Source organism: Candoia aspera, chromosome 15 (assembly GCF_035149785.1).
Source record: "Candoia aspera isolate rCanAsp1 chromosome 15, rCanAsp1.hap2, whole genome shotgun sequence".
Taxonomy (NCBI): domain Eukaryota; kingdom Metazoa; phylum Chordata; class Lepidosauria; order Squamata; family Boidae; genus Candoia; species Candoia aspera.
Genome location: NC_086167.1, coordinates 15,937,232 through 15,963,214, shown reverse-complemented (window position 1 = coordinate 15,963,214; position 25,983 = coordinate 15,937,232). Strand labels below are relative to the sequence as shown.

Here is a 25,983-nt window from a genome sequence, read left to right as displayed (position 1 = left end):
TGGTTCATCAGGGCAGTCATGCCACATGCGTAGACAGGAAGGAGCAGTTGTTTGGCTGGCCTCATTTGTCTCTCTCTTTTCAGGGGATTGGCAATATTAAGGTATAATTGATGGGTATCTCATGACTAAGCAGCACACGTTGAAGGTTGTTGGGTAGACTAGGGAGGAGTAATAGTCGAACCGGAAGCAAAGGTGAGGGCGAACATTACTTGCTTGTTATGAAGAGGCCAAGGCAGTTTGAAGCTATTTCATCAGAAGTGCCAGATGTTGGCTTTAGTATAATAAGTAAAGTAATTTTTACTTACTATACTGCTCCTTCCATGGCTGGCTGGGGAATTCTGGGAGTTGAAGTCCATACATCTTAAATTTGCTGAGGCCGAGAAACCCTAACCCTGCTCCATCCTGTGCCATTGATTCCCACAGCAAACCTGTGAAGTAAGTTAGGCTGAGAGATGGTAGCTTATTTCAGGTACCAGTAAAGTTCGTGGCTACGAGGGGATTTGGACCACATTGCATAGCAGAAATATTGGCAATCTTGCATTCAGGCATGTGGCATAGCTTTAACTGAGTTTTAACATGAATCTAAGCAGCTACTCAGTTATTCTCTGCAGTCCCGGATCTTACGTTTCATGAAGGATGGTCCTCCCATGCCATGACCAATGACTTGTGAAACAGTAGAGCTTAAAACAGTTCTAGAGTGTGGAGGGCGACAGAGAAGTTTGTAACTCTGGTTGAATATATCTTGTGACTTGCTGCTTGTTCGGAACAACGAATAAATTAGAATGCTTGACCATGGGACCGACTGTGCAGTTCTGACAGCATGTCAGTACTGATTGTCCTGCATGAAATCACAACATTTTCCTTACTATGTCCAAGGTTGAATGAACAACTTAGATACGCTGCAAACTTTATGCAAACCACTAGATGCTTTATCTGCCTGGACTGTTTCCTGTATCTCAGGTTTTTTTGGAACTTTCCGTTTCAAAGGTGGCTTGGCCTATAAGAATAGAAGAGGTCTGAGGCTGAATCATGTCAAAGAACTAGTTTCATATTCTGCCCCAGCAGAGCCAGACACAAGACAGGAGTGCTGTATCACCTTCCTGCTCACGTTCCCCCAAACTGATAGAGACATTTTGGGAAATTGCTTTTAAAACTGGCAAAGAACTGGTGGTGGTTCTACTGCACTGTTTTCTATCTTACGTGAATATTCATCTCTGTTTCCCCTGTCCTTTTACCCCTGTGTGAGGACTTTGGCATAGGAGGGGGACTTGGAGGGCCACCGGGCATGGCAAAATCAAGAACTGGGGACAGTCACAGGATGATAAAAGCAGAAGGTACTACTGTTAAACTTTGTGTGGTCTTTGAATTTGTAGGATGCCATGGTGAATTTGTAATGCTGAAAAACCCAGTGGATTTTTAAAAGCCATTGTGAGTTTGGACCCTGCTAAATCAGTGTTTGCCGCATTCGCCTAACTCTGTATGGCAGCTTGTATTTATTTGGTTAATTGGCATTGAAATCCTTTCTCAGTAATCCCGTTTCTTGCCCTTTGCCGTTAAACTTGTTCCACACACACAAAAAAGCGCTGGTTTTGTATGTCATGTAACTTTATCTACAAGCCATAAAAAGCAACAAAGAAAACGTTGTAAATTCATAAATATCTGATACTGAGCATAAAGTGAATTGTAACATTATCCTAATTTTTAAATCCATCTGGATAGTGGTTTTACTTTAATGGTGCCTTTGTGCAACACAGATTGGATGGTCGATGCTTAATAAAAGCACCATCATGTATGTGAGTTGCGTGCTCTTGTGAGAGGGAGTAAAACGAGGGGATCAATAGCATTTCTTCCCCCGCTGCAGCTCATGCTTTTAAGCAGTCGAGGCAGTAAGGAAACTCGTAAGGTCGGAAGGTGAATTAAGCTTTGTATTTTTCTTAGGGCAGCCATTAAATAGCAGAGCTATTCTGAACAGAGGTGAATCAGTGCCAAGGGCTAGCATGTGTTCTATAGACACGTAGGGAGGGAAGCCCGGTAGCCTGAATATTGGTTCCATTCTGCCTTCCTGTAACTGAAGTTCAGTGTTCCATGTCCCGGGGGCTCTGTGGCCTTGTTCTGTGCACCACCCCTTTATTTATTCGAAGGGTATTGCTATAACTCCCGTTGGTCATCTCTTTCCAGGATGACACCTGCCCAGTTCCTTCAGTCCCTCCTTGCAGGACTTCCCTGAGCAGGAGAGGCCAGGACAGGGGATCTTAATACTTAGCAAAGGGGGCCTTTGGGATGGATGGGTGTCCTGCAGTTTCTTTTGGAGGATTTGTATCAAATATTTCATCGGTACAGTTTTCCTTCGAAGTGGTGTTGCTTGGTCCCAGGAGGAAGGCATGCCACAATGCGTTGTATGTAATGGGTAGCCCGCCACCAAGAGGAAAGCTGGGGGAAAACGGAGATTCAGGTGCTTTCGATTATCTGGATTAATTTTCAAGACAAAAGGTGAGGTGCGATATCCCCTGAGAAAGCCCATGGAGCTGCAGTTGTTCTCAGCCTTTTGAATTACGAATTTAGAGCAGTGGCGCTCATACGCAGCTTTGGACCTGGCACATGGATCTTGACCCACTACGTGATATCGGGAAGCTCTCCTAAGAGCAGCCTGTTGGCATTGCTCCGTCAGCACGAACGTCTCCTTTTCGTCCCCCTCAGATCTTGACGTTCGAGACCAAGAACCCGACGGAGCTCTCGGAGCGCCTGCGTTCGGTCTGTGGGAATCAGAGCAACGCCTATGCCCGCCTGCTGGAATACCGCCTGAACGCCCTGCGTGGACTCTGGAACGCCCAGCGCCAGCTCGCCCTAGAGGAGCAGCATGAGAGGGAAAGTTCGGGGGAGGACGACGCCCTGGCCCTGCTCAAGCGGCAGGGCCTCCTCCAGCAGTCAGAGCAGGCGCCGTTCACCTCGCGGATGGGGCTGCTCCTGGTCTTCCCGCTCATTGAATCCCAGAGCAGGACAGACCCTTCCCTGTGCAACGTAACCGCGGAGGTGCTCTTGGCGTGCCTCCGTGACTGCCAGCCCCTGAGCTTGACCAAGGAACCTGCAGACTGTCTGAACGGCATCGAGTCTCTGCTCTGCTCGTGGTTGGAGGAGACCTCCCCCTGCGGCCAGCAGATTCCACGCAAGCAGAAGGAAAACGCAGCTGCTGCCCTGGTTGCCTTGGCTTGTGCGAGGTAAAGGAAGGGGAGGCATCGTCTTCTGTCCTGTCTGGCAGGTCCGATGCCCAGAGCAGAAAACCTCTGCTTGGCAGAGGGGACAAGATTTGACTTTGTGGTTATCCTCTCCGTAACGCCTGCCTAAGAAAGGCCCGCTTTCTTTGTCTTTTCTGACCCACGTGGAAATAAGTCACACTTGTAGGAGGCCGTGCTACTTTCTTGCCGTCCCTTTTTAATTACACCGGCTTACATAAGGGGTCCCTGCATCGTACTGAGGAACAGCAAACTGCAGAACCCATGGGGTTGTTCTGGGGGTTTTGTGCCTGTTGTCCACAGTCGTCGTAGCTTTGTTGGGTGACACATCAAGACAGGAGGCAAGCTGGCTTCCAGTAAGGAAGGTTTTCTGCAGCTCCATGTCTTGACTGGGCAGTCAGTGAATGTTCTGCCAAGGAGAACAAGCCTCCTGAGCAGGGAACGGTGTGTGTTTCCATCTCGTTCATGCTGAAACGCTGGGTTGGTTTCTGGAACAGCCAGGCTCCTTGTTCCTTTGCGTTTTGCAACGGTCCTCACAAAGTGGGACTGGCCAGTACTTAGTGTCTCTCGTCACCCATGGCTATTGGCCTCATTTTGCATTCTGACCACTCTGCAGAAGGGCACCACGAAACTATTGATCCTGGCCTAGACAGGTTTGCTTGCTTGTTTATTTCGCGTGGGCTGGGTACTCCTTCGCCACTGGATTTGATCAGTCTTTAATTTATAAAGCTATAGGTCAGCTGAGTAGGAACTAAACACAATATAAGTCCCCATATCAAGTCTTTTGGGGCGTTTGTTGGAATTTTGTGAAATGAGGCAGGAGCAAATGTGTGTGCTGTTTGAGCTGCACACATTTTTTGCTAAACTGGGGTATGGCCCTAAGAGAGGCGCAAAGGCTAATATGCAAAAACCTGCCAGGCCCTTATCTTTTTAGAGAGCCCTGTGGGCCTTCACTAGTATCTTGCAGTATCTGAGGAGTGACCATTGCCGTGTGATCTCTTTCCCCAGGGGTTCGCTCAAAACATTTGTCCACACGGTCCATCTCCTGCAAAAACAGACGGATTTAGGATCCCTGCCTGTGGCTGATGTATTGTACAGGTGAGGAGGCGGAGGAGTGGGAGGGCAAGCGGGCCATGTGTTGCCGTAGATCAAGTGCTGCTCCCGAGAAGCATCAGTGCAGTAATCTGAGTTCATTTTTTCCTTCAAATGTACAATGCTGAAGAACATCAGTAGTTCTTACTGTTCATGCCGCAGCCATCTACCATTAAAAGTATTTTAACGTTAACTCTCTATTTTTATGTAGTTAATTATTTCTATTTCACAGAAGCATTTGTCTCTTTGTATGTCTCCCTGAAGGCTGCTGCTTTTAGAAGGCGGACCCGGATCACCCTCCTGTTTGCTAGGGGGCAAACACATGGTATCCTGGGGCTTTGAAGACATGTTGCCGGCACCTGATGCCAATCCTGGCTCTAGCTCTGAAAATAAAGGTGGGGACCCAGGAAGATAGGCTATTCCTGCCGTTAAAGCACCCGAGGTTTGATGTTTTGAGAACAGACAGAAGCCGTGGGTAGATTATGGCAGATGCCGTGCAGAGGCAGTCAAAAGGTTTCATTCCGTGGAGAATGAACATTCTTCGGCATGAGGGATACAGCAAATGCTGTTGGTTGTAGTGATGTTGGTTTTTCCAAAACGCTTAAATAAAAATGCAATCCTGATTTTAAAAAATGGGCCCTGCAAAAAAATAAAGAGTAGGGAACAAGTCTACTTCCAGCCTCTTAATCTGCTCTTCTCCAGCGTGATGATGCCTGGCTCTTCCGCCTGCCCAGCAGGAGTTCACTTCCAGGATTCTCATCGTTCCTGTGGTTTGCCCTCGTTCTTGATGCTCTCCAGTTCGTGAGTGCTCTTCTTAACATGCAGAGCTCAGAACTGGACCTAGTGAAGGATTAACTGCAAAACTGGGCTGGGGATCAAGCTTTTTCTGACGGAAAGAAATACGTTGGCCTTTTGTAGACAACAAGGGTAGCGGCAGTATGGGAAGCACTGCACCACACGCAGGGTACTTTTGGCCACAGCTCAGAGAAACATTTTCTGCATTGTTCCAGCAGTGGAGAGGTATGTCCTTTCCCCAAATACTGTGGCTTTGAAAATAACATCCTTCTGAATGCCTCTCACAGATGCAGACTTAGGACGCTGCCTTGCAGTAGATGGACTTTACCTTTACACAACCAACTCAGTTGGCCGGGGAATCAGCAAATTAGGATCCGGATTACACGGTACTTTGCGGTAAGCCCTGCGTCATGAAGTGCACCCAGTTTCCAAGAGTCTCAACGCCACTGAGTTCCTGCGGGAATTGTGGCTTTTTCTGTCCCCTCCCTCGGGGGCACAAGGAGCCAAATGCCGGTTTGCCAGTGACTCTCCCTTATCCTGAGCCAAGGACTGTGCTTTTAGAAGAGGAGTGTTGCATTAGGCATTTCAGAAAGACAAAACTCCATGGGTTTTATGATGGAACGAAGGATATGAATGGGAGAAATAAACAGAAGTGCCTGCTAACTGGTTGATCGCTCCTCCGCTCTTCCTTTCAGAGGCTTCGTGTACTGCCGCAACGAGGAGCTGGAATCGGGCTGGGTGGCCTTCGGCAGTGGCAGGCTTCTCCACAGGCCGGTCTCTTTTGACAATAAACCTCACTCCCTTTTTCAAGTCGTCGATCAGAACACTCTTCAGGTAAAACCAAAGGCGTTTTTAGTTTTGCATCCGTTACTGCTTGGCAACAGTACCTTGTTTCTGATAGAGCACGTGGTCCATTCCACCCAATCTTTAATAATAATTGTACTTGTCTCTTGGAAAGCATGTGGTCTTTCAGAAAATAAGACAGAAGTCCCTTGTGCCGATGCTGTCTTTTTCCGTGGAACTTCTTAATCAGTCTACAAAAGCTTACACTGCATAAAAATGACTTGAGATCTGATAAATATACCGACTAAATACATGGAAAAGCCAGTTTAGTGTCGTGGTGAAGGCACCAGGCTAGGAACCGGGAGACGGTGTGTTGTCGTTCCACCTTGGGCACAAAGCCGGCTGGGTGACCCTGGGCCAGTCGCCCCCTCTCAGCCCCAGGGAGGAGGCCATGGCCAACCACTTCTGAAAGTCTGCCAAGGGACTTGTCCAGGCAGTCTCTGAGAATCGGACACGATTGAACAGATAATAATAATAATTAAAAAAAAACACCGTGAAACTGTGCCCTGGGTATTTCAGAGATGACTCAGTCTCTCGGTCTCCCTTGGAAAGCTAGAAATCCATTACTGAGGATGTCCGAGGATTGGCAAATACTGTATGCTGGCTGCGTCTGAGCCTCTGGCCCCAGCTCCAAGAGCTGATGCATCAGCAGACAGATGTCCAGCGTCGGGTAGATGAGCTGCATGCTGCTCAGCATCCCAACCCAGTCATCACACTGGTGGTGCAGAGGAATGTTTTGGAGCAGCAGCAGCAGCAGCAGCTGTGTCACTCTTCAGCGTGTCTTTGAAATATAAATACTGATTTTAATTGTGCATTGCAGGCCGGCATATCCGCACACTTTGTGCAGAACCACCAGTGCATTGATACTTTCAGAATCAGTGTTTGTAACACGTGCTGGCAAAACGTAACATCTCCTCCCTTCTGCCCCCTGCCCCTGTTTGGCTTCTTTCTCTGCACCAGGTATGCCAGCTTCTCCCAATGCCCCCTGAGCACTTTCCCATAGGCAGCACCATGACCACGGTACATCTTTCTTCGGATGGAACCTACTTCTACTGGATCTGGTCTCCCGCAAGCTTGAACGAAAAAACACCCAAGGGACACTCTGTCTTCATGGACATCTTTGAACTTAAAGTGAGTGTCGTTCCCAGAAGACTGGCAAAAATGTGGGCACCTCCCGGGAGCAGATGTAAACACCCAAAAAACAGGTGAAAGCTCTCTTCTGATTTGGCTCTTTGGCCTAGGTGGAGAATGGCCTCTGCGTAGCCAGTCCCCTCCAGGAGCGCATCATCCTGATGAGGAAAGAGGGGGACTCGGCCAAGAGCATTAATGAGATGCTTCTGAGCAGGCTTTCGCGGTACAGAGCTTCCCCCTCAGCCACCTTGGCAGCACTGACTGGCTCCACAATCTCCAACACGCTGAAAGAGGACCAGGCAGGTGAGGAGCAAGCTTGTCCCTGTGAACCCTTCCCTTCCCTTCCCAGCCCACGGTTACAGCCAAGCCTTCTTGCTGGATGGGGCAAAACATGCCACCATCTGCTCATCTGAGGTGGCTTGTGGAGGGCATCCCTGGGCGGCTGTGCCCCTTCTCATAGTCTTGCACTGGGCCAAGTTCTTCGGGTCTCAAATCCTGCCTGGGGTTTCCAGGCAAGAATATTTCCCTTTGCTTCTCACAACTTCCACCTGCTTTTTCAGCTGCGAATACTAGTTGTGGTCTGCCTCTCAAAATGCTACGCAAGACTCCCATATATACCTGTGGGACGTACCTGGTGATGGTAGTCCCACCCCCGGGGGGCTCCGGCAGTTCTGCCACACGGTCCCTCTTTGGCGGAACCAGCGGCTTGTCGTCCTTGAAAAGTAAGTTCTCCTGTTACTTCCTCCCATCTCTGCCTTTGGGCGAATCCGGGTGGGAATGAAGCAGCCCGGACGGGCCTTGTCGAATCTGGAACATTTCTGCTGAGGCGGGAGGGGCTGGTCCGACTGCCGCAGGAGCCGCCCACGAGGAGGTCGTTTCGGCCTCCGAACGTTTCGTGCTCCCCTGTTGGTGTCGCTCTTAGAATAACAGGAGCTTTTCAGGGAGTGACGGCAGACTCCTTTTTCTGAAGTCCTAGCTTCCAGTCTGGTGTACAATATATCGGACGGGCAGTTTGCAAGCCGAGCAGACCTCATTGATGCTGCGGGGAGCTCACTTGGACGTGGCGCTCTTGTTCCTGGCCTAGGTGAGGAGCGAACATCTGTCTTAGATACGGTCTGCTAAGAGCAATAGTGGCACGAGATGCTCTGAATTAAAGTCCGTAAGTTAGTTTTCTCCAGCCACTGACTAAGCGGCTGAGCTTTTACCGAATGCGCAGGCGCACACAGCTCCTGAACGCTCCAGTAAAAACCAACAAACAACGTTCTGCTGTTGGTGGGAATGGATGCAGAGGAAGAAGACAACTCTATCACAAGGGGGGGGGGGTATGTGCGCACACACGCACACACACACGAAGAGATGGAGGTACTTTAACAACCCGTAACCTATCTGTGGAGTTTTGTAAGCTTTTGCTCACTTTGCATCATAGTTCCCTCAGCTAAGGGAGCTACCCAACGTTTTTGTCCAGGTGCGTGCTACGATGCAATGAACAACATGATCTGGACGTGCTCCAACGACTACATTGATCAGTGGTGCAGTCCTGGGAACCAGGCCTTCCATTACATCTGCCAGAGGCTAGGAGTCAGCCATGTCATTCTGGAGCCACGAGGTAGGGGCCACAACATGCCGGCAGCACTCGGAGTGGAGAAGGCGTCAGGGAGATGGGAAATGGGAAGCTGTTTATTTCTTCCGCTATAATCGGTGCTGTGCTTACTAGTAAACGACTGTGGCAACAAGGATTTGGCATCGTGGAAGTTGGAGCAGTATGTTTTTATAAACAGTTGTGCTTCTGTAAGCTCTGGGGTGGGCTGGTCCATGAAGTCGCAAAGCGTTGGAAGCGACTGAACGAATAAACAAAAGGATAATCCTAGTTAAGACTTTCACAGCTCACAAATGGGGTTTAAATAGCTACAAAAACCTATTTCTCTCTCTCCCAAATTTTAAATTATTTTAAATTTATTGGCACACAGTTGTACGGAGACCTGTTTAAATGATCGGCATTTTATGCTGGGCGTAGTGTTATTTGAATGAGTCTATCAACCCTGGCAATAACTCGAAATACCCATTGCCTATTTATTTGAAATTATTTCTGAACCCTAATTGGAGTCCCTCTCTGTCTCCTTTGTCAATGGCGATTTATCGTCTTTGCCACGTAGGTATAAAAAGCGTATTTTTTTTTTCCAGGAGATGCCATAACCACAAATGAGGTTATCAATCAGCTCCTGCACCACGTGGGTGCCATGTGCATCCATCAACTCAACCTGCTGGCAGCCAGTAACAATGTGCCGATCACAAATTTTCTGGGCAAACAACACCCGATTGAAGCCCATCACCTCAGCAGCATCTGTGACATTATGGAGAAAGCCATGGTCAATGGGGACACGTGCATCATACGCTGCATCCTGGTGGTCTTCCAGGTATGTACACCCGATTGATGCCCATCTTTGGTCACGTTAGGGTTATGCCTGCACATTTGATCCTCATGTTTCAGTGTTGGGGAGCGGGGGACTTCCTTGGCACAGTCTCAGTTGTGTATTGGGAAAGAAATGGGACATCCCACCGGAGAGTTTTCATCTGCTGCCACTCTGCTGCATTCCTGAGCCCGTGGCTGCTCTGAGATGTGTTCTGGATGGTTGCCTCCAGCAATGAAGAGAAGAATTTACTGCATAGGTTAAATACCATTCCTTTTCACCAGAAATTGAACAAAATCCAAGCCTGATCATGGGAATTCTGGGAGTTGAAGTCCAGACATCTTAAAGTTGCCAAGTTTGAAAAACACTGCTTGTGGCATAATTGTAAGACCTGCCTGCTTTTTGCAGTTCCTGCAGAAAAAATAGGAGAATTCTTACCCTGTCTTCTTGGACTCTCTTGTCTTCTTTCCCCAATATGAGCCATTTTAACAAACCTGGTTATTACAATAAATCAAGACAGGAATGCAGATAAGCTAAAAACCAAACCTACATTACTTTAATAGCTATGCATATATTTCTCCCTCCCATCTTCCATTCCAATGCTTGTCCTTGCAGGTGGTTTTTAAATTTTTCTTCAGCCCCCAAACAGAGAAGAATCGTGACATTATAAGGCGATCAGGCCTCTTGCTTTGGCAGTTACTGATGGCACCCGTGGACCAGATCAGCCCTGAAATTCAGAAGGAGGTCTGTCTGGCCATCAGGTACGTCACCTGGCCTCAATTCGATATATCAAAGGACTTGCTGTTGATGGGAAAGTTCATTTCTCATAAAATGAAGTAAATAAAAATTACAAAGCAGCCACTCTTTGCCTGGTTTATCAGGATATGTGAATTTGCTGTGCTGTATACCAAGCTTCAGCACATTTTCAAAAAATACAGTCTTACTTAACCAAACAAATGCTACAAACTTCCAGATGGGCATCCATAATTCATGTTGTAGCAAAAATATTACCAGCAGTTGAAAGCATACGCTACAATAAATCACTGTATTGTCTTCAAATACGGTGCTCTTTTTTGTGTGTTTTTGTGCAAATGCTAAATGTTGCCTTTTTCTGCCCTTTTAAGTTCTGGCCTAAGTATCCTGTACCCTGGAGAAGCAGAAATTAATAACCTACTTAAACTGGTCTTAACTGAAGGTAGGAGCTTTTGAGATGCTGGAATGCAAATAAATTTGTTGATTAAAAACACCTGATCCAGAATACACAGCCTGTTGCGTGCTTAAAGCCAGGGGGAGTCTCAGCTAAGGACAGTTTTGCAGCATAATGCAAGGCCCGCTACTTACCTTCCTCCTTGAATTGTTCCATTTTAGGAGACAGGAACAGCGGCCTGGCCCAGCTTCGAGATGTGATCCTGACCAGCATGGCTGAACAGCTCCAGAACAACAGATTTGGCAGTGAAGAGGATGAGCACTGCAGGTAAACCTCCCAAGCGGGGGCTTTGCAAACTAGTTGAATGGATCTGGGAATGTACCTTACTGTGAACTAAGATCAGCAGGAGAGACCATTCTAAAGGCACCCAGCCCTTGGAAATTCCCTTGGCATTTGGAAAAGGGCCACCTTTGCCTCACCTGCCAGGTATGGAAGTTGGACTTAGCCCCTGTTCTTCTCACCATTAGGAAACGAGTGAAGCCTTTCCTCTGATTTTAGCTTTCTAACAGGATCTCAATTGTTGCATATTTTGTCGTGCTTTGATTTTATCTGCCTCACGTGCCCTATGGGTAGAAAGGCAGGGTATAAATAGAAATAAATAAATGTAACCAGTGATAGCCTTATGGAAGGAAAGCATGAAATACATACTGAAGTATAGATAAGACAAACCACCAAAACACACTGATAATCTTTTCCCAACCTCGTGCCCTCCAGATGTGTGTTACATTAATACGCCCTACGTTTCCAGCAAGCTGAACCAGACCATCAACTGAAAGTTTATTTATTTTATTTATTATTCACATTTCTATCACCACCCATCTCCCCCCAAAAGGGGGACTCTGGGCGGTTTACAATAAAATTCACAACATCATAAAATCACCAAGTCAACACCTACAATACTAAAATAATAAATAAATACAGAATCCAAGTGGGAAATTTCCATTCGGTTGACCAGTGCTGTAGGTCTTAGCTGAGCTGTTACTGCAATTAGGGTAAGAGCTCAGTTAATATAACCCACCATCCTTGATTTAACTGATTAGACACGGACAACTTTCAAGTAGTGGTGGAAAAGATTACTATCCCTGCTATTGCTGAAAGGGCAGCTCATGAAGAAGGCACATAATAAACACTTGCTCCGCTAGGGAAATTAATTCTCTCCCAATACCCGGTAAAAATTGTAGGTGGGATTTTAGTGCAGGTTAGGGTACAGGAAATCTGATCCTTTTGCATATTGAGCATTCTGAATTAAGCAGCCCCTTTAGCCATGTGCTACCCTCCCCCGTTAAACTGTGTGCTGCCAGTTTGCCACACAGCTCTTTGGCTGGGGAGGGAAGGTGATCCTGAGGAATCTTGTTCCTGATCCAGTCCTGTTTCCCAACCCACCGAACAACAGAGGGGTGGACTTCAGAGGGCGGTGGGGAGCGTTGCCCCTGTGAGGCTGGTCAGCACTCAGAAAGGTTCTCTGTCCTTTGCTTGGATGGAAGGAATGACCTCCCTGGCCCCACTCCAGTACGATTCCCTTCTGTGCCCCTTGCGAAGCATTCTCCTCCTGAGGCCAGGAAGCCTCTCATGAAAGGAAGCCACGTGAGCGCCATCCAGAGGGCAAGTGCTCTTGAAGTGGGCCTTCGGCACTCTGTAGCTTTGGGCCAGTGCAGAAGAAGGGGACAGGAAGGTGCAGGTCTGCGTGCGGGTAGCTCGGCCTAGCTCTGTATGACTGACGTGTTTAATGCTCTGCAATTTGCACCTGAGTCCCCGTATATTCCGTTCTAACCCTTCATCCTTTACCACGTCTGTTCTGCCTCTGAAGACTAAATGATGAACTTTTGCACTACATTCTCAAGATTGTTGTCCGAGAATCTTGTATCTTAATCACCAAGTGCCAAATGGTCTCCCGAGATGAATTTCAAAGGCTTCTCTCAACCGTGCCTGTGAGTAACAATGCCTCACTTGCTCCCTTCGGCGGCCGCAGTCGGGAGAGCGGCAATGCCATGCTCTCGCCAAGGCTTGGGGGGAGCGGGGAGGGGGCCGGCTGTCCTTCTGGGGAATTTGGAAGCACCAGACGGGACCCCTGTTTTAGTTCTTACGTAATTTTAAGCAATCCCCTGGGAAGACCTAGTATGAGTTAATGAATGAGGGACACTGTGGGATGTCCATAAACCAGATCATACCATCAGCCAGGAACTCACTGCAAAAACCAGCCAGCATGTTTGATTGTGCTTTTTACTCACTGCTAACATATTTTTGGAGACTTCGGTAGAAAAGTGGGTTTAATGTGCATGCCCAGAGTTCTGAATTTGCAAGACAGACTGAAACATGAACAATAAATGCAATCATACAGGTTGGGTCTGCGCATTGGCTGAGGCCCAAATGCGACTCGGTGGGTTTGCAGGTCAGCACGTTAGGCAAAGCTAGCCTCAGTCTAGCCATTATATTGCTCAGGTGCCAAGCAGAACTGGGTTTTTACAGGAGAAATGGAATAATGGGAAACCTGCTGTTTGGGGCAGTAAAAGTTCTGACAGAACATCTAGAAAATCAAGAGCAGAAGGAGAAGGGTGTGCCGGGGTATTTCTCATTTATTTATTATTTATATCCTACCATTCGGCCCACAGAGCAGTAGATGAGGCCACCTTTAAACCAGATCCTGTATATCCATTACACCAACTGAAATTCTGGGCTCTGGCTATCCAAAGCCCACGTCAAGCAATGCTGGATTTTGAGCTTCTTTTATTTAGACATGCACAAGGCATTTGTTTTCCATTCCTTACTGGCTACCTTTAGGGAAAGGTAGTAGACAAAGAATTGGAATCCTGCCCATTGATCTTTCTGCTGTCTCTCCACCTCCTGAAATTTCAGTAGGCCTGCTTCTTATTTCAAACCACCTGTAGAGACTAGCAGCTTCAAAATGGAAGCTGGAATTCTCTGCCATCGGAATCCTGCCATCTTGTATGGGATTTCTGTACTCCCACAAAATCACACCATATATTTACAGCAGCGTAATCCATTTTCTATTCTGCTAGTACCCTGAAGTATTTCTGGTGCTCTCAAATTCGTGACTGTTTTTAACATAAACGTGATGACTTAATGCCAACTTGTCTGTCAGCTGGGTAAGATCCAGGAACTTGTGGTACGTCTCTCGAATTTTAGCTTGAATTAGTGTGTCAAAACATGCCTGTACTTCTTTGCCACACTGTGAAGAGGCAGCTAAAGAAGGACTGAACATTTTCTTTGTACCACCCCCTGTTTGGGAGTTTCCTTTGGACCTCAAAAATAGCCTGCTGGCTTTTCTTTGCTGCTTCGGGAGGGATTGTGTTGAGAGGGTAACGCACAACATTCTCGTTTGTCTCGAAGGCCGCCTCTGCCTGCCTGCAGTACCTCATGGCCGTACAGAACCACCTTCTGAGTAATACCGTTTTGATTAAACCTGACGAAAACGATGACAGTGACAGCTCCTTGCAGGGAGAGACCTTGAAGGTACAGGTAAACACCAAGTCCGAAACTCCACTGCCCTCGCTTCCTCCTGGCCCGCGTGCGGCTGCATCTTCGGCCAACGGGTATGCCCTCTCTGTGCCCGCTGTTTGTGGTCGCGGTGGTGTGACTTTATGACAGGAAGCAAAACTGCCTCTGTGCTTCGGCTGGAAGTCTCCGAAGGGTAGCATTTGTTCGCTTTGGTTTGGGTAGCCGTTGTTAAAGCCACACTGGCCTTCCGTAGAACCCGTTGGGCCTGGGGTCCTGCCTTCACACCTCCTGGCCCGTCCGTGATGACTCCTCCGTGGTTTGGGTGTTCTGGTGAGCTGCCTAGCTGTCTGTGTGACCAGTCACGTTCATTACTAATGGTTCGGTGGCCTTCAAGTTATTAAGGTGATTGAATTCATTAACTGCCCCCCCTCTTGTATTTTACATTTGAACCCAGAACGACATCACAAAATGTAGAGGAAGGCAAAGACTGAAGGAAAATTGCATTCGAGGCCAAAAAACGGTCAGGAGAATGCAGATGAAATGGCATTTCCAGCTTCCGTCCTTCAGCTTAGAAAACTCACCCAGGGCTCAGCAGTGGGAAATGCTGGGCCCTTTGTAGGCCCAGTCGAGTTTTCGGCTGGGGGGTTGGTGCACCCCAGAACAAACCTCTGCTCCCCTTTGCTTGCTCGCCTCAGCCCTGTCTGGAAAAGCTCCCCTCCAAGTCCTTTCACACTGAAATCCGTCAGGTGCTGGATCCCTGCAGGCAGTCAACCTGTTTTCAATAAAATGCAGTCAATAAAAGTAGAACATCTGAAGGCTCCCTGCCCACTTTCCTCACCCTTCAGGGAACGCTAATGCTCTCCAAAGGAATGGGGCAGCGTGGTTTTTCCTGGCTGGCTCTGCCTCTGTTATCTGGACAAGCTGAGATTAGGGAGGGTGTGGCTTGATCCATCGCACCCTCACCTGGCCGAGCCCTGGGCTGTGACGGGCCTGGGCAATTTCTGTCCTCCTTGCTGTTCAGTGACGTAGTTGTCGTTCATCCTTTATCGTCACTCCAATACATACGTGAACATCTCAAGTAAATGCTAAGTGTGTCCATGCCGTGTGTCATCCAACAAACACGTTTTGGTTTTGGTTTTGTGTTGTTTTTGTTTCGTTTTTCTCCGCTTCTCTCTGCAGTTGCTATCATCTTCTCTTCCCTTCTAGGACCGTTTCGTTCCTTTCTGGCCAACAAGCGGGCTGGATTACTCGTTCTGATAAGTACTTGCAGAGTTGGGGCCTGGCCTGCTTAGAGTCCCTGCTGCACTATCAGCTGGCTGGAGTTTCCTGTGCGGGTCTGGCCCACTCCCGTTCCCAAAAAAATCCACGGCAGCCGAGGAAAAAGGAGCTGTTGTCGTGATGTAAATCAGGGAAACGGCTGTGACGTTCCCAGCAATAGCTCAACGTGATGATACTATTTCGGTTCTAGATTTTACTAGCAGGGCAGGCGGAGGGAGATATCAGTCTGAAGAATCTTTGTGTTGGCTTAGGGAACGGCTAAACGATTTTCCAGTAAAAGGTGGTGTTAATTCAGCTTCCCCAACCTGGTTCCCGGCAGAGGTGTGGGACTCTAACACCCAAGCCAGCGTGGTTGACGTCGTTTCCTCAGTCTCTTGCTGAATCGCTGGGGATCAGCTTTTACGTGCCAATTGGACTGATTTAGGAAGGGTAGTTTGTGGCCCCGGTAAGAAATGTGGTCTTTGAGGTAGGTGGCCTCCAGAATAGATGAAGCGCTTACATATTTTAACAGTCAGGTTTCACTACATACGTGGCCTCGTTTTTACAGTCAGAGGTGGAGCGATAGCAGCATAATTCTTGTGATGTTTCTTGTTCCTTTTGATAATGGCGGCGAAGTGTCCCGCCGCCCCCACCCCAGGCTGTTGATCCACAGCAAAAGAGCCCTGAGTGTGGAGGGTGCCTGGTAGATCTCCCATGGGCCCTGGCGCCCCTCTTCAGCTGCCTTCCGAGATCCCGCGCTGCCTGGCTTGTCATCATGTTCATCCCATTATCTTTGGAAGCCCGTGTTTATTTTGCATGTGCCTCTGTGTTTGATTTAGAAACGAATGATTCTTTCGGCCACATAAATGCAGTTCTAAGTTTTGTTTGTCTCCTTTTAGGAGCTCAAGACCAGCATCTTGGCTTTGGCTATGCAGATCCTGACGGGGTGCGATGAAGTGCTAGAGAAGCTGCAGCAGGTCACCACCGCCCTGATCAACAGTGATGTGCCAGACAGGGAACAGAGGTGAGGCGTGCTCTGCCTTTCTGCCAGAACGTTACAAATGTTGCTTCCAGAACGTTGCAAAAACGCAAAATGAAAATGCATCCAGTCCCACGGCTTTTAATGCCGTGGTTGGTCAACGACCTTGTTGGCGAGGCAGTGCCCTTGACATCACACGATGGTGCCCAGGAACTGCGGGGGGGAATAATTAATGACAGCAAACCATTATTTTGCCAAATTTGTTGCCAGACCTGGGGCGTCTCTCTCACAGTTTGGATACACACGTGTATCTTGGCATGCGGCAGCACCAGCCCTGTCTGGGTTCTGGAGGCAAGCGGGGCTGGGCAGGAGTAGGACTTGGGTGGGCAGCCTTCAGGGAATGCCCAGGCTTAGGTCAGAAAATTGGAACCACCGCACAGAAGAAGGCAGCGCCAGGCACTTCCATATCGCAGCCAAACAGGCTGAAGGGATGCGTCCATCAGGGACGAGGCGCGATCTGGGAGTGCCCTGCGTACCAAACGAGGCCGGCAGTTGTTTGTTCGTTTGTTTGTTTGTTTTATTATTCAAATTTTGTTACCGCCCATCTCCACCAAGAGTTGTTGGACGGGCTGTGGGATTTCAGAAGCATCGGGCCCAAGGCCGGGCTCTGAGGCCAGGGCAGGTGACTCGGGGAGGGAGGAGCCCGGGGCAGTGGGAGGTGTCCAGAGGGGGTAGCCTTTCAGGCGTGCCCCCACCAAGCGGAATCCGGGGGTGGGGGCTCTTCTTGCAGGTTGAAAGGCCTGGAGCAGGTGACCAAAGCCACGGTGCTGGGCCACTTGCTTCCGGTGCTGCTGACCTCCCTGATGCACCCGAACCTCCAGACGCTGATGGTGGCCGATCCTCTCATGCCCCAGCTGGTGCAGCTGGTCCTCTACACAAGCCAGGTACCGCCCGGTCTTCCGCCCCCTCGATGCCTGAGTCCCCCACCCCCAGGGGGGACTGGCATCCAGGTCTCGCGGCGCTGTGCCTGTCTGTGAGACCACAGAGCGCGTGCTCCGTTTTAAGGGTTTAAGGACTGTGCTCCGCCTCTGTCCGTGGAAATTGCGGCGTCTGAGGCGTTCCCGTGCCCCTCTCAGGCAGGTGGCCAAATGGCCTGGGTAGGAAGGCCGGTGGGAGGCCACCGGGGGACGTTCTGTGGGGTAAATATTCCGCCTCGCCTTCCCCCGCGCAGCCAAACGGAATAGACAGGCTGGGCTTTGAGGACAGACTTTGAGGGGAGGCGCAAAGGAGGGATGTTGGCATGATTCCTCCGTTAAAACTCACCTGATGGATGTGGGAAAAGTGGGACTGATTTCTGGTCCTTCCTACGTCCTAGCAGAAGTATTGAAGCAGAACACCTAACATTTGGCATTCCTCGCTGGCATCGTAAATGAATGCATGCTGTTTTATCCTGGCCTTTGGCCAGTCGAAAGGTTGTAGGTGCATTGACATGGGCTCCCGCCTCCGCCATGTTTGCTGTGCTTGTGTTGTTTTTTGCTCCTCTCCCCCGTCAAGACGAAGCCTCGTGACATGTTGGCACTGATGTTGTGTTGCAGACAGCCTTGTTGCTGAAAACCCAGTCCCCGGTTTTTTCTGATGCGAGTTGTTCTCCTGGAGGAGCATCTGAACCACGGAGCAAAGCCTTCCCCGATGAGAGGTGATTGGCATGACCACCACAGCGTTCACTTGATTAATACCCCCCGAGTGTGCATGTGTGTTCTCTCTCTCTCTCTCTCTCACTTTCACTTTCACTCACTGGAGCTACTGTGCCTAGAGCAGTGTTTCTCAACCTCAGCCACTTTAAGACGGGTGGACTTCAACTCCCAGAATTCCCCAGCCGTCTTAAAGTGGCTGAGGTTGAGAAACACTGGCCTGGAGTTACTGTCCTTAAAGGATCATTCAAAAACAAGGACTGCTCCCAAGCTGCTGTGGCTGCTGTGGAAAACCAGTTTGTGCGCTTGTGAAAAACACTCCGGTAAAAAGCTGAAAGCGCTAAGACGACCAGAGTTTTTCTTCTCTCCATGAGCTTAGCAGCCTTAAGGCCCGTACAAGAAAAGCAGCCAATAATAATAATAATAATAATAATAAAAATACTATAACAATACTGCCAGCCTTCCGGAAGAATTTGAAGACCTGGTTCTGCCCCCTTGCTTGGGATGGGGAGAGTGACGGCTCCACCTTGGGGTGGTTGGCATCATAGCATCCCCTATTGATTGCGATTCCATCTCCTCTTGGATTTCACATTTATAATCTTATTTATATTTTTTAGATTGTAATTTAGGTCTACGTGTTTTTATTATTACTTTTATTGTAAGCTGCCCAGAGTCCCCCGCTGGGGAGAGATGGGCGGTGATATAAATTTAAGTAATAGATAGATAAATAAATAAATAATGTTCCAAGAGCGATGTTTTTTTTAAATAACAACAGGCGTGATGGTACTTCATACCCTGTTTCTTATGGCGATGCAGTGCAAGTATCTGGCCTTTGCAATTCTTTTAGGGGAGGTTTAATAGATCCTGCAAAGTTACTGCCCTGGTGACTTTTTTTTCTTTTATGCCAGGATGCTAGAAGAAAAAGAAGAACCTGGCTTTCTTACCGGTTTGAAAATCCCAGCTCCTTGGGCTGCTGGCAAGACAGTAGAGACCGTTCATCCGGTCAGGGACAACTACAAATTTAAGGAGACTGTGCATATTCCAGGAGCCCGTTGCTTGTACCTGAGGTTCGACAGCCGGTGCTCTTCCCAGTACGATTATGACAAGGTCAGTGGGGGCCAGACCAGGAGCTCCACTTTGGGCAGGGCCCATAAAAAAGATGGTCCCGCTGAATCAGGAGCAGCCTTGCTCTCAAGCGGTGCCTTTTCTGGAGAAGCCATTTCTGCCAAGGGTGCCACTAAGGCATTTGCTCTAGAGATGCTTCTCTGGATGGGTTCATTCCTGCAAAGATATCTGCAGGGCCTGGTCGGAAGGCCCAGGATGGCCGCCGCAGGGAGGCTACTTGCTCGCTCCCTCCCGAGGAATTCTTAAGCAACGCTTTCACGGCTTCCGCCGGCCTTGTGCAGCTCTGCTGTTTCCTTTGTGTTTGTCCAGCTGGTGATCTACGCAGGACCCAACACCAACAGTCGGAAGGTTGCTGAATACGGAGGCAACACTTTAGGATATGGCAGCCGCAGCGTCTTGGGGACCGGGTGGCCTAAAGATTTAGTAAAGGTACGGACTAGCTCTTTTCCTTCCCTGCCGATGAAGTTTCAGCTCAGAGGCAGAGGAAGCCGCTTATGCTTCGTACGCAGCTATAGAAAAATAGATTCCCTGATCACATACGTAATACCACGCACAGGAGAATGCCATTTCTGGGTTCGTTACGGATTTTGTAATGTTGAAATGCGGAGGCTGGGAGGCCAGAGGCAGCTTTCGCTTGCTTGTCTAATGGAACGCCTTCTCTTCCAAACCATCAGGTGGAAGGGGACACCGTCACGTTCTCGTTTGAGATGCGGAGTGGCCGAGAACACAACACCCCAGACAAAGCCATGTGGGGCTTTGCCTGCACTGTCCGAGCGCAGGTACCAGCTAGGGTTAGCTCCAGCATTGCAGCTGGGATAGTGACTGGAATCCACTAAGCCCCAGCAGGGTTCTGAACGCAGGTTTATCGTTCTTCCTAATGCAAGGGACGGAAGCGTGGTGGGAGGAGGCTGAGCACCAGGTTGTGCTTAATGAGACAGATCACAGTCAATTCACCGCTCCTGAACGGGACGGGACGGGACGGAAAGGAAGCAGCGAGCTCACAACGTAAATGTGTAGACCTTTGAGAAATTGGTTAGGCATGTCTTAGCAACTCCCTCCGTGCATTAGAGGCTCCTTTCAGAGCCATCTTTTTGGGGATTTGGGCTCTGCTGGGCTGGCTCTCCTTCAACGCCTGTAGTTTTTATTTTTATCCATATTATATGGTGCATGTTTGTGTGTGTGCACACTCGCTCACCTGTGTGCAGACCAAAAGACAAGCCCATAACTGCATTCTCCCTGCTTCCCTTCGCTGCCAAGGAATCTTCTGAGGATGTGTCTGGAGGGTTGCCCTTCCTGGTGGACCTGGCCTTGGGCTTGTCTGTTCTGGCTTGCTCCATGCTGAGGATCCTGTACAACGGGCCGGAAATAACCAAAGAGGAGGAAACGTGTCAAGAACTTCTGCGGTCCAAACTTCTGCAGCGGTAAGTCATGTAAACTGTGGCTGGGCGGGAAGGAGGCAAGCCGCTGATTCACGGCCAGAAGCGGTTAAAGCATCGTCGGTTGGCTCATTCGGGGCAGATTTGTAGGCCAGAGAAAGCCGTGTGTCTCTCCACCATCGGCGTGAATGGCAACACCCTCCTTCGTGCTCTGGTCTTCTAATCCACACCTTTTGGGGGATGTTGGAGTCGCTTGAAGGCCATTTGGATCACAGGAGTCCGAGGTAGAACTGCCTGGGTTGAAAGGAAGCCGAAAGATTTCTTCTGCCATTTCGTTTTGCAGATGCCAGTGGCAAGTGGAAGCCAATGGCGTAATCTCTCCCGCTCTCACCCCAAGCCCTTCCCCGCTGCCTCTTACGATCGACGAAGACCAAGAGTTCACTTACCCGTCGGATGTTCTCGTCCCACCCGTCGGTCACTATTTTGACCTGCCCCGAATAAGGCTTCCTCCTGGAATTATGATCAAGCTCAGGGAAATATCCGGCCGTGCCCGTCCTCAGTTTAGACCTAGTATCAGGTGTGTGTGCGTGTGTGTGAGTGAACACCTTTTGGTCGTCTTTGCCTTTCCCCAGATCCACAACTGTAGGTAACTGTTGGCTTTGCTGGATATTTGTCTGCTCCCTAAGAACGTCTACCGAAGAGAGAGATTTATTTAATCTCCCTAATTATTACTACAGAATTTGTTTAGGAGATTAAGTTTCAGTGCTTTTAAACATTACTTTGGAAAGGGACAGTTACTTTAAGCAGATAAGTTACTCTTGTGAGGGTTTTCATTTCAGCCTTCCCTCTTTGCCAAAACTGTAATCTTAAAGGCCAGCGAGCATTATTCTTGGCGTCTCCTGTGCTCCTTACGCTCAACCGTACTAGCAGTTGAGAGTTGTTCTCCTTTTCCCTCCTTAGTTGATTTTGTGATTGGAAAAAAAGAAGAAATGGAATGGGAGGACTGCTTGTCTCAACGGTTGTGATAGGCATCTGGGGTTAATGCACTGTCCAGGCTGAGCCACAAGATGCCATGGACTCCTGGTCCTTTACGCAGTCCTCCCGCCCCTCCCCGCCCGGGCCAACCTTCCCATCAAGTATCAGTTTGTCGAAATAAACCGTGTTCTTTTTAAATCATCTCTGTATTTTGGGGTTTTGCCTTCAACAGAGAGGTGATCCAGCCAGACGTAATGGAAGAGATGGTGGTTTCGTGTGTGATCAAGCACTTGAATCTAGTCGATGCGCTCCAGTCTCTCATAAACTTCCAGTACCAGGAGGAGCATGCTGAGGAATATGACTTACTGTGCAAAATTATGGGAGAAACCTTCAAGAAACTGAATGCCATGGAAAGACAACTGCAGGTAAAGCCTGCCATAAAAATCTCTTCTTTGTAGAGAGGAAAAAGCCATTGCTTTCAGAACGAAGCGTGCATGTCCCAGGAGGCCGATCGTGGGCTAAACGTGCCCTTATTTTTCCTTAACTGCTGCTGAGGGAAGTCCACTTTTTCATGTTGCTGTTTTCCTTTTGGCCAGAGTGTTGCTGAACTAGAACAGAAATGGCAAAGTGAGGTGGAAGATGCCATGCATGGAAAACTGGAAAATAATGTCCCCTTCTTTTACGATTATCACTTCAATGAGGTAAAGCATCACATGCAGGCCCTGGCAGGGCCAGGGAACCTCAGATTATGCTAGTTTTGTTTTGTTTTTGTCTTTTTCTGAATTACTCTTCTCTTTCTCTTGATTCCCATAAAATGCTTAGCTGTATTTCTGAGTGCTCCTGGGTAAACCACATGCAGTTTTAAAACTGACTGCCTGATTCTGTGTTGGAAATTAGATGGCTGCTGTTGGTCCCGGGAACAGCTGGTTTCTCTGAGCATGTATGCAGGGGAAAGAGGTCTCCAAAGGGTTCTTGGAAGCCATGAGCGCTATAAACCAGAGTAATGGAATGAGTGGCAAAAAGTGCCAATTGATGTTTTAGTTCTTCCAGACATCTAGAAAAGAGCCTTAATTCTGGAGCAAGGGAGCAGTTTCTGCAGAATAGAATTCTTCGTTCAGCAGAAACCTAGGAGTTCTGGCAAAGAAGAGCTAAAAGAACCATATAAACTAAATCAAAAGTGGAAATATATGATGTCTTGAATCATGGACCTTCTGATTAAGCCTCTGAGAGTCTCACCTGCAGGGCATGAAGGCAGTGGCCATCTTTCAGTGGCTGTCGTTGTGCGTCTGATCCTTGGGGATAGACTGTCTGGACGTGGAGACCCAAGTGTCACCAGATGGAGAATCAAATCTTACGTGGGTACGAATGTCTCTCGAATCAGCTGTGTCTGGTCCCCTTTTCAACATACTTGCTTCTCTCCCCACACTCCTTTCAGAGCAAAATGAAAGAATTGGAACTTCTGTGCTCGATGAAGGAGATTTCTTTTGATGGCGGTGATCTCGAGAATATGGTCCTTTCACTGAGGTTGGTGCAGCTCTTGCAGTACTGAGATGGGGACCCTATTTTTCTGCCTCTGCTCCTGCCTGGTTTGGGGGATGGTCCGTATGAGTCGCCCCACAGGGGGACCCGGGCTCTCAAGCCCAGTCCATCCCACGCTTTGCTCTCCCCAGCCATGCGCTCCCTCTGCCTCCTTCTGGAGAGGCAGGGAGACAACCGACCGGTCCGTCTCTGGGCTTTGCCTCACTGCTCTTTAGGGAGAAATTCTTCCAGGAGGTGAACTCACTGATCCAGAAGCCTTTGCATCCCATGGCTAAGACCAAGATACTGGTCAAGAGCTTGATGAACCGAGCGGAGCTGCTGCTGCACGTCACCATTGCTGCCCAGTCAGGACTCACCAGGAGCATCTCTGGCACACCGGCAGAGACGCCAGGTAGGGGGGCAGCGGAAGGGGATGCTCCACGGAATCTGTTAGCTTCAGATAAGAGCCCTGGCTGCGTACGGCTTCCTGCAGTCCCCTGGCTGTTTCAGCTGATGGCATTGCCCGCAGCTCCTTTTCCTTAGTCAGACCTAAAGCAAATGGTTTTTCATAAAAGCCAAAATTATGAAATAGCCACTGACAACACCAATTGTTCACTAGTTTCCTGCAGGAAAGATTAGTGGTGGCCATTTACCTTGCATGTCTGCTTAAAAATGTCTCTTCAAGCAACCTGTACATGTTCCTGCAAACCTGCCTGTACCTGATTTTAGCGATGGAGGGGAGGAAAGCAGGCGCTTTTAAATAGTTGCAAATGTTCTTCTGAGAGCCGGTTTGGTGTCGTGGTTAAGGCATCAGGCTAGAAAACGGGAGACCGGGAGTTCTAGTCCTGCCTTGGGCACAAAGCCAGCTGGGTGGCCCTGCGCCAGTCGCTCTCTCTCAGCCCTGGGAAGCAGGGAATGGCAAACCCCTTCTGAGAAACCTTGCTGAGAAAACTGCAGGGACTTGTCCAGGCAGTCTCCAAGAATCAGACACGACTGAATGGATTAAAACTTAATTTTAAAATGTTTTTCTAGAGATGTGTGTTTGTGTAGATGGTGACACCTGCACGTGGCGACTGCTCATCTGGCTTTCCCTTAATTTAAACTGAAACGCTGAAAACCTGCAGCTTGAGCGCAGCAAAGGGACTGTCTACTCTGCTTAGAAGCAGTCAGTTTTGATCCCTTTCTGGGCAACAGAGCTAAAGAATGGCTGCCTGTTTTTCATGGGTTTTCTGAATTGTGGTTTTTGACCGTGAAGGGTCAGTCCTTTTTCTGTTCCTTAATGCACAGCTTGCAAGTCAGCCTCGGAAACAAAGGTGATATCCCATGCCGTTCGCCAGCCTGTTTTTCTCCGCAGCATGTCAGCACCATCGGATCTGGAGATGATTGCAAACGAAGATCTGGAGTTCACCAGGTCAAGCCAGAGGTTGGCATCCTCCTCTCTTGCCTTAAAGTCAGGCTGTGTTAGTCAACCCCTCGGGGTCATCTCACTAACCAGACCTGTTGATCAACCCTTGTCTCAACACAGGCGGCGCCATGTTCCTAGCCACAGAAGCAGCTCCTTTACTCTCCTGCAGTCCCTGGCCATCGAGGACAGCCGAGACAAGCCCACCTACAGTGTCTTGCTGGGGCAGCTGTTTGCCTTCATTGGAACCAATCCTGAGCAAGCAGTAAGTCCCACTTCTTCGGCGTACCCAATCCAAGGCGGCGGCTTTACACGGCCACGCATCAATTCGGTTCTCCGCTAAACCTCACCGAACGCGTAAGCGGCAGTAAAAACGGCCAATGCGAGGAATCTATGAATATTTAAAATCCATCAGGCTGTTAGAAACGCAAATAACTTACTGTTTCAGAGGCTGGAACAACTAAGCATATTCTAAAATTTGCTTTTGTTCTGGCAACAACCTGAGTCCCACGCCTCTTCTTTTATTCAACTGGCTCCGTTCAAGGGAAGGGTTATGCCTGGAGCTCGCTCAAGCGAGTTGGCCGGTGGCGCTGACAGTCCAGCAAAGACGCAACACCCGCTCACACACCCTTTTCTCCTAGGTGTCCAGCAGCAGCTTCCTGTTGGCTGCTCAGACGCGATGGCGCCGCGGAAACACCCGGAAGCAGGCGTTGGTGCACATGAGGGAGCTGCTGACGGCGGCTGTCCGTGTGGGCGGAGTGACGCACCTGGTGGGCCCGGTCACGATGGTGCTCCAGGGGGGCCCACGGTCAGTCCCTCTCGGAACCCCCCTGCAGAGCCGGGGAGGGAGGCTGGTCCTGGGAAGGCAGAGATGCCCGCAGGATAGACTCACCCCAAGCCCCCCGGGGCCAGATCGCACTGCTTCTAGGCAGCAAAGCTCCTGTAGCTGGTCTCCAGCAAGGGGCGACGGCTTCAGTCCCTGAGAAATCTTCCCCTCTCCGGAATCCCTCGGGGTTATGAAAGCCAACACCGGGCAGCTCCTTTCCCGTCTTTTCCCTTTATTACCACTGCTGTCCTCGTGTCAGTCGCTGGGTTTCATCTGTCCCTTTCCAGGGAGGGAGGGAGGGAGGGAGGGGCGGGCGCTGATCCCGTCGTTCAAGCCAAGGAACCAAGCCCGCCTCTCCTGTCCTGCACCCACCCCTCCGCCGGTGCCTCATGCTTGGAAGTGTTTGTGTTTTTTTTCCCTCCTCCATCCTCAGAATTGAAGAGCTCACCTGCGGTGGGATGGTGGAGCAAGTGCAAGAAGCATTTGGGGAGACCATGACCTCGGTGGTGGCCCTCTGTGCGCGCTACCCCATTGCTTGCGCCAACAGCATCGGCCTGCTGTGCACCATTCCGTACACCAGGTGAGCACGACGTGGCTGGAGCTGGCCTCGGCCAGGCCTGCCAGCCCCCCCGGCCTTGCCTGCCCTGGGGTCTCCACTGGCCCTGCCCCTGG

At 49.4% G+C, this 25,983-nt stretch overlaps 1 protein-coding gene across 1 annotated transcript in view; it reads left to right on the top strand.

The window, feature by feature from the left end:
* HECTD4 (HECT domain E3 ubiquitin protein ligase 4) overlaps nucleotides 1-25,983 on the top strand; it is a 59,167-nt gene that overhangs the window by 6,838 nt on the left and 26,346 nt on the right. Inside the window, exons 2-33 of the mRNA XM_063315443.1 lie at nucleotides 2,698-3,215; nucleotides 4,239-4,328; nucleotides 4,587-4,717; nucleotides 5,405-5,513; nucleotides 5,813-5,951; nucleotides 6,921-7,091; nucleotides 7,202-7,394; nucleotides 7,652-7,813; nucleotides 8,062-8,175; nucleotides 8,557-8,697; nucleotides 9,273-9,505; nucleotides 10,115-10,260; nucleotides 10,624-10,694; nucleotides 10,868-10,973; nucleotides 12,514-12,634; nucleotides 14,055-14,183; nucleotides 16,319-16,443; nucleotides 17,189-17,342; nucleotides 17,994-18,094; nucleotides 18,998-19,196; nucleotides 19,524-19,643; nucleotides 19,889-19,993; nucleotides 20,472-20,635; nucleotides 20,934-21,167; nucleotides 21,798-21,990; nucleotides 22,162-22,266; nucleotides 23,001-23,089; nucleotides 23,320-23,495; nucleotides 24,371-24,506; nucleotides 24,609-24,750; nucleotides 25,127-25,293; nucleotides 25,745-25,891. Of these exons, the coding sequence (XP_063171513.1) occupies nucleotides 2,698-3,215; nucleotides 4,239-4,328; nucleotides 4,587-4,717; nucleotides 5,405-5,513; nucleotides 5,813-5,951; nucleotides 6,921-7,091; nucleotides 7,202-7,394; nucleotides 7,652-7,813; nucleotides 8,062-8,175; nucleotides 8,557-8,697; nucleotides 9,273-9,505; nucleotides 10,115-10,260; nucleotides 10,624-10,694; nucleotides 10,868-10,973; nucleotides 12,514-12,634; nucleotides 14,055-14,183; nucleotides 16,319-16,443; nucleotides 17,189-17,342; nucleotides 17,994-18,094; nucleotides 18,998-19,196; nucleotides 19,524-19,643; nucleotides 19,889-19,993; nucleotides 20,472-20,635; nucleotides 20,934-21,167; nucleotides 21,798-21,990; nucleotides 22,162-22,266; nucleotides 23,001-23,089; nucleotides 23,320-23,495; nucleotides 24,371-24,506; nucleotides 24,609-24,750; nucleotides 25,127-25,293; nucleotides 25,745-25,891 (4,931 nt within the window). The remainder of the gene's footprint in view (nucleotides 1-2,697; nucleotides 3,216-4,238; nucleotides 4,329-4,586; nucleotides 4,718-5,404; nucleotides 5,514-5,812; nucleotides 5,952-6,920; nucleotides 7,092-7,201; nucleotides 7,395-7,651; nucleotides 7,814-8,061; nucleotides 8,176-8,556; nucleotides 8,698-9,272; nucleotides 9,506-10,114; nucleotides 10,261-10,623; nucleotides 10,695-10,867; nucleotides 10,974-12,513; nucleotides 12,635-14,054; nucleotides 14,184-16,318; nucleotides 16,444-17,188; nucleotides 17,343-17,993; nucleotides 18,095-18,997; nucleotides 19,197-19,523; nucleotides 19,644-19,888; nucleotides 19,994-20,471; nucleotides 20,636-20,933; nucleotides 21,168-21,797; nucleotides 21,991-22,161; nucleotides 22,267-23,000; nucleotides 23,090-23,319; nucleotides 23,496-24,370; nucleotides 24,507-24,608; nucleotides 24,751-25,126; nucleotides 25,294-25,744; nucleotides 25,892-25,983) is intronic.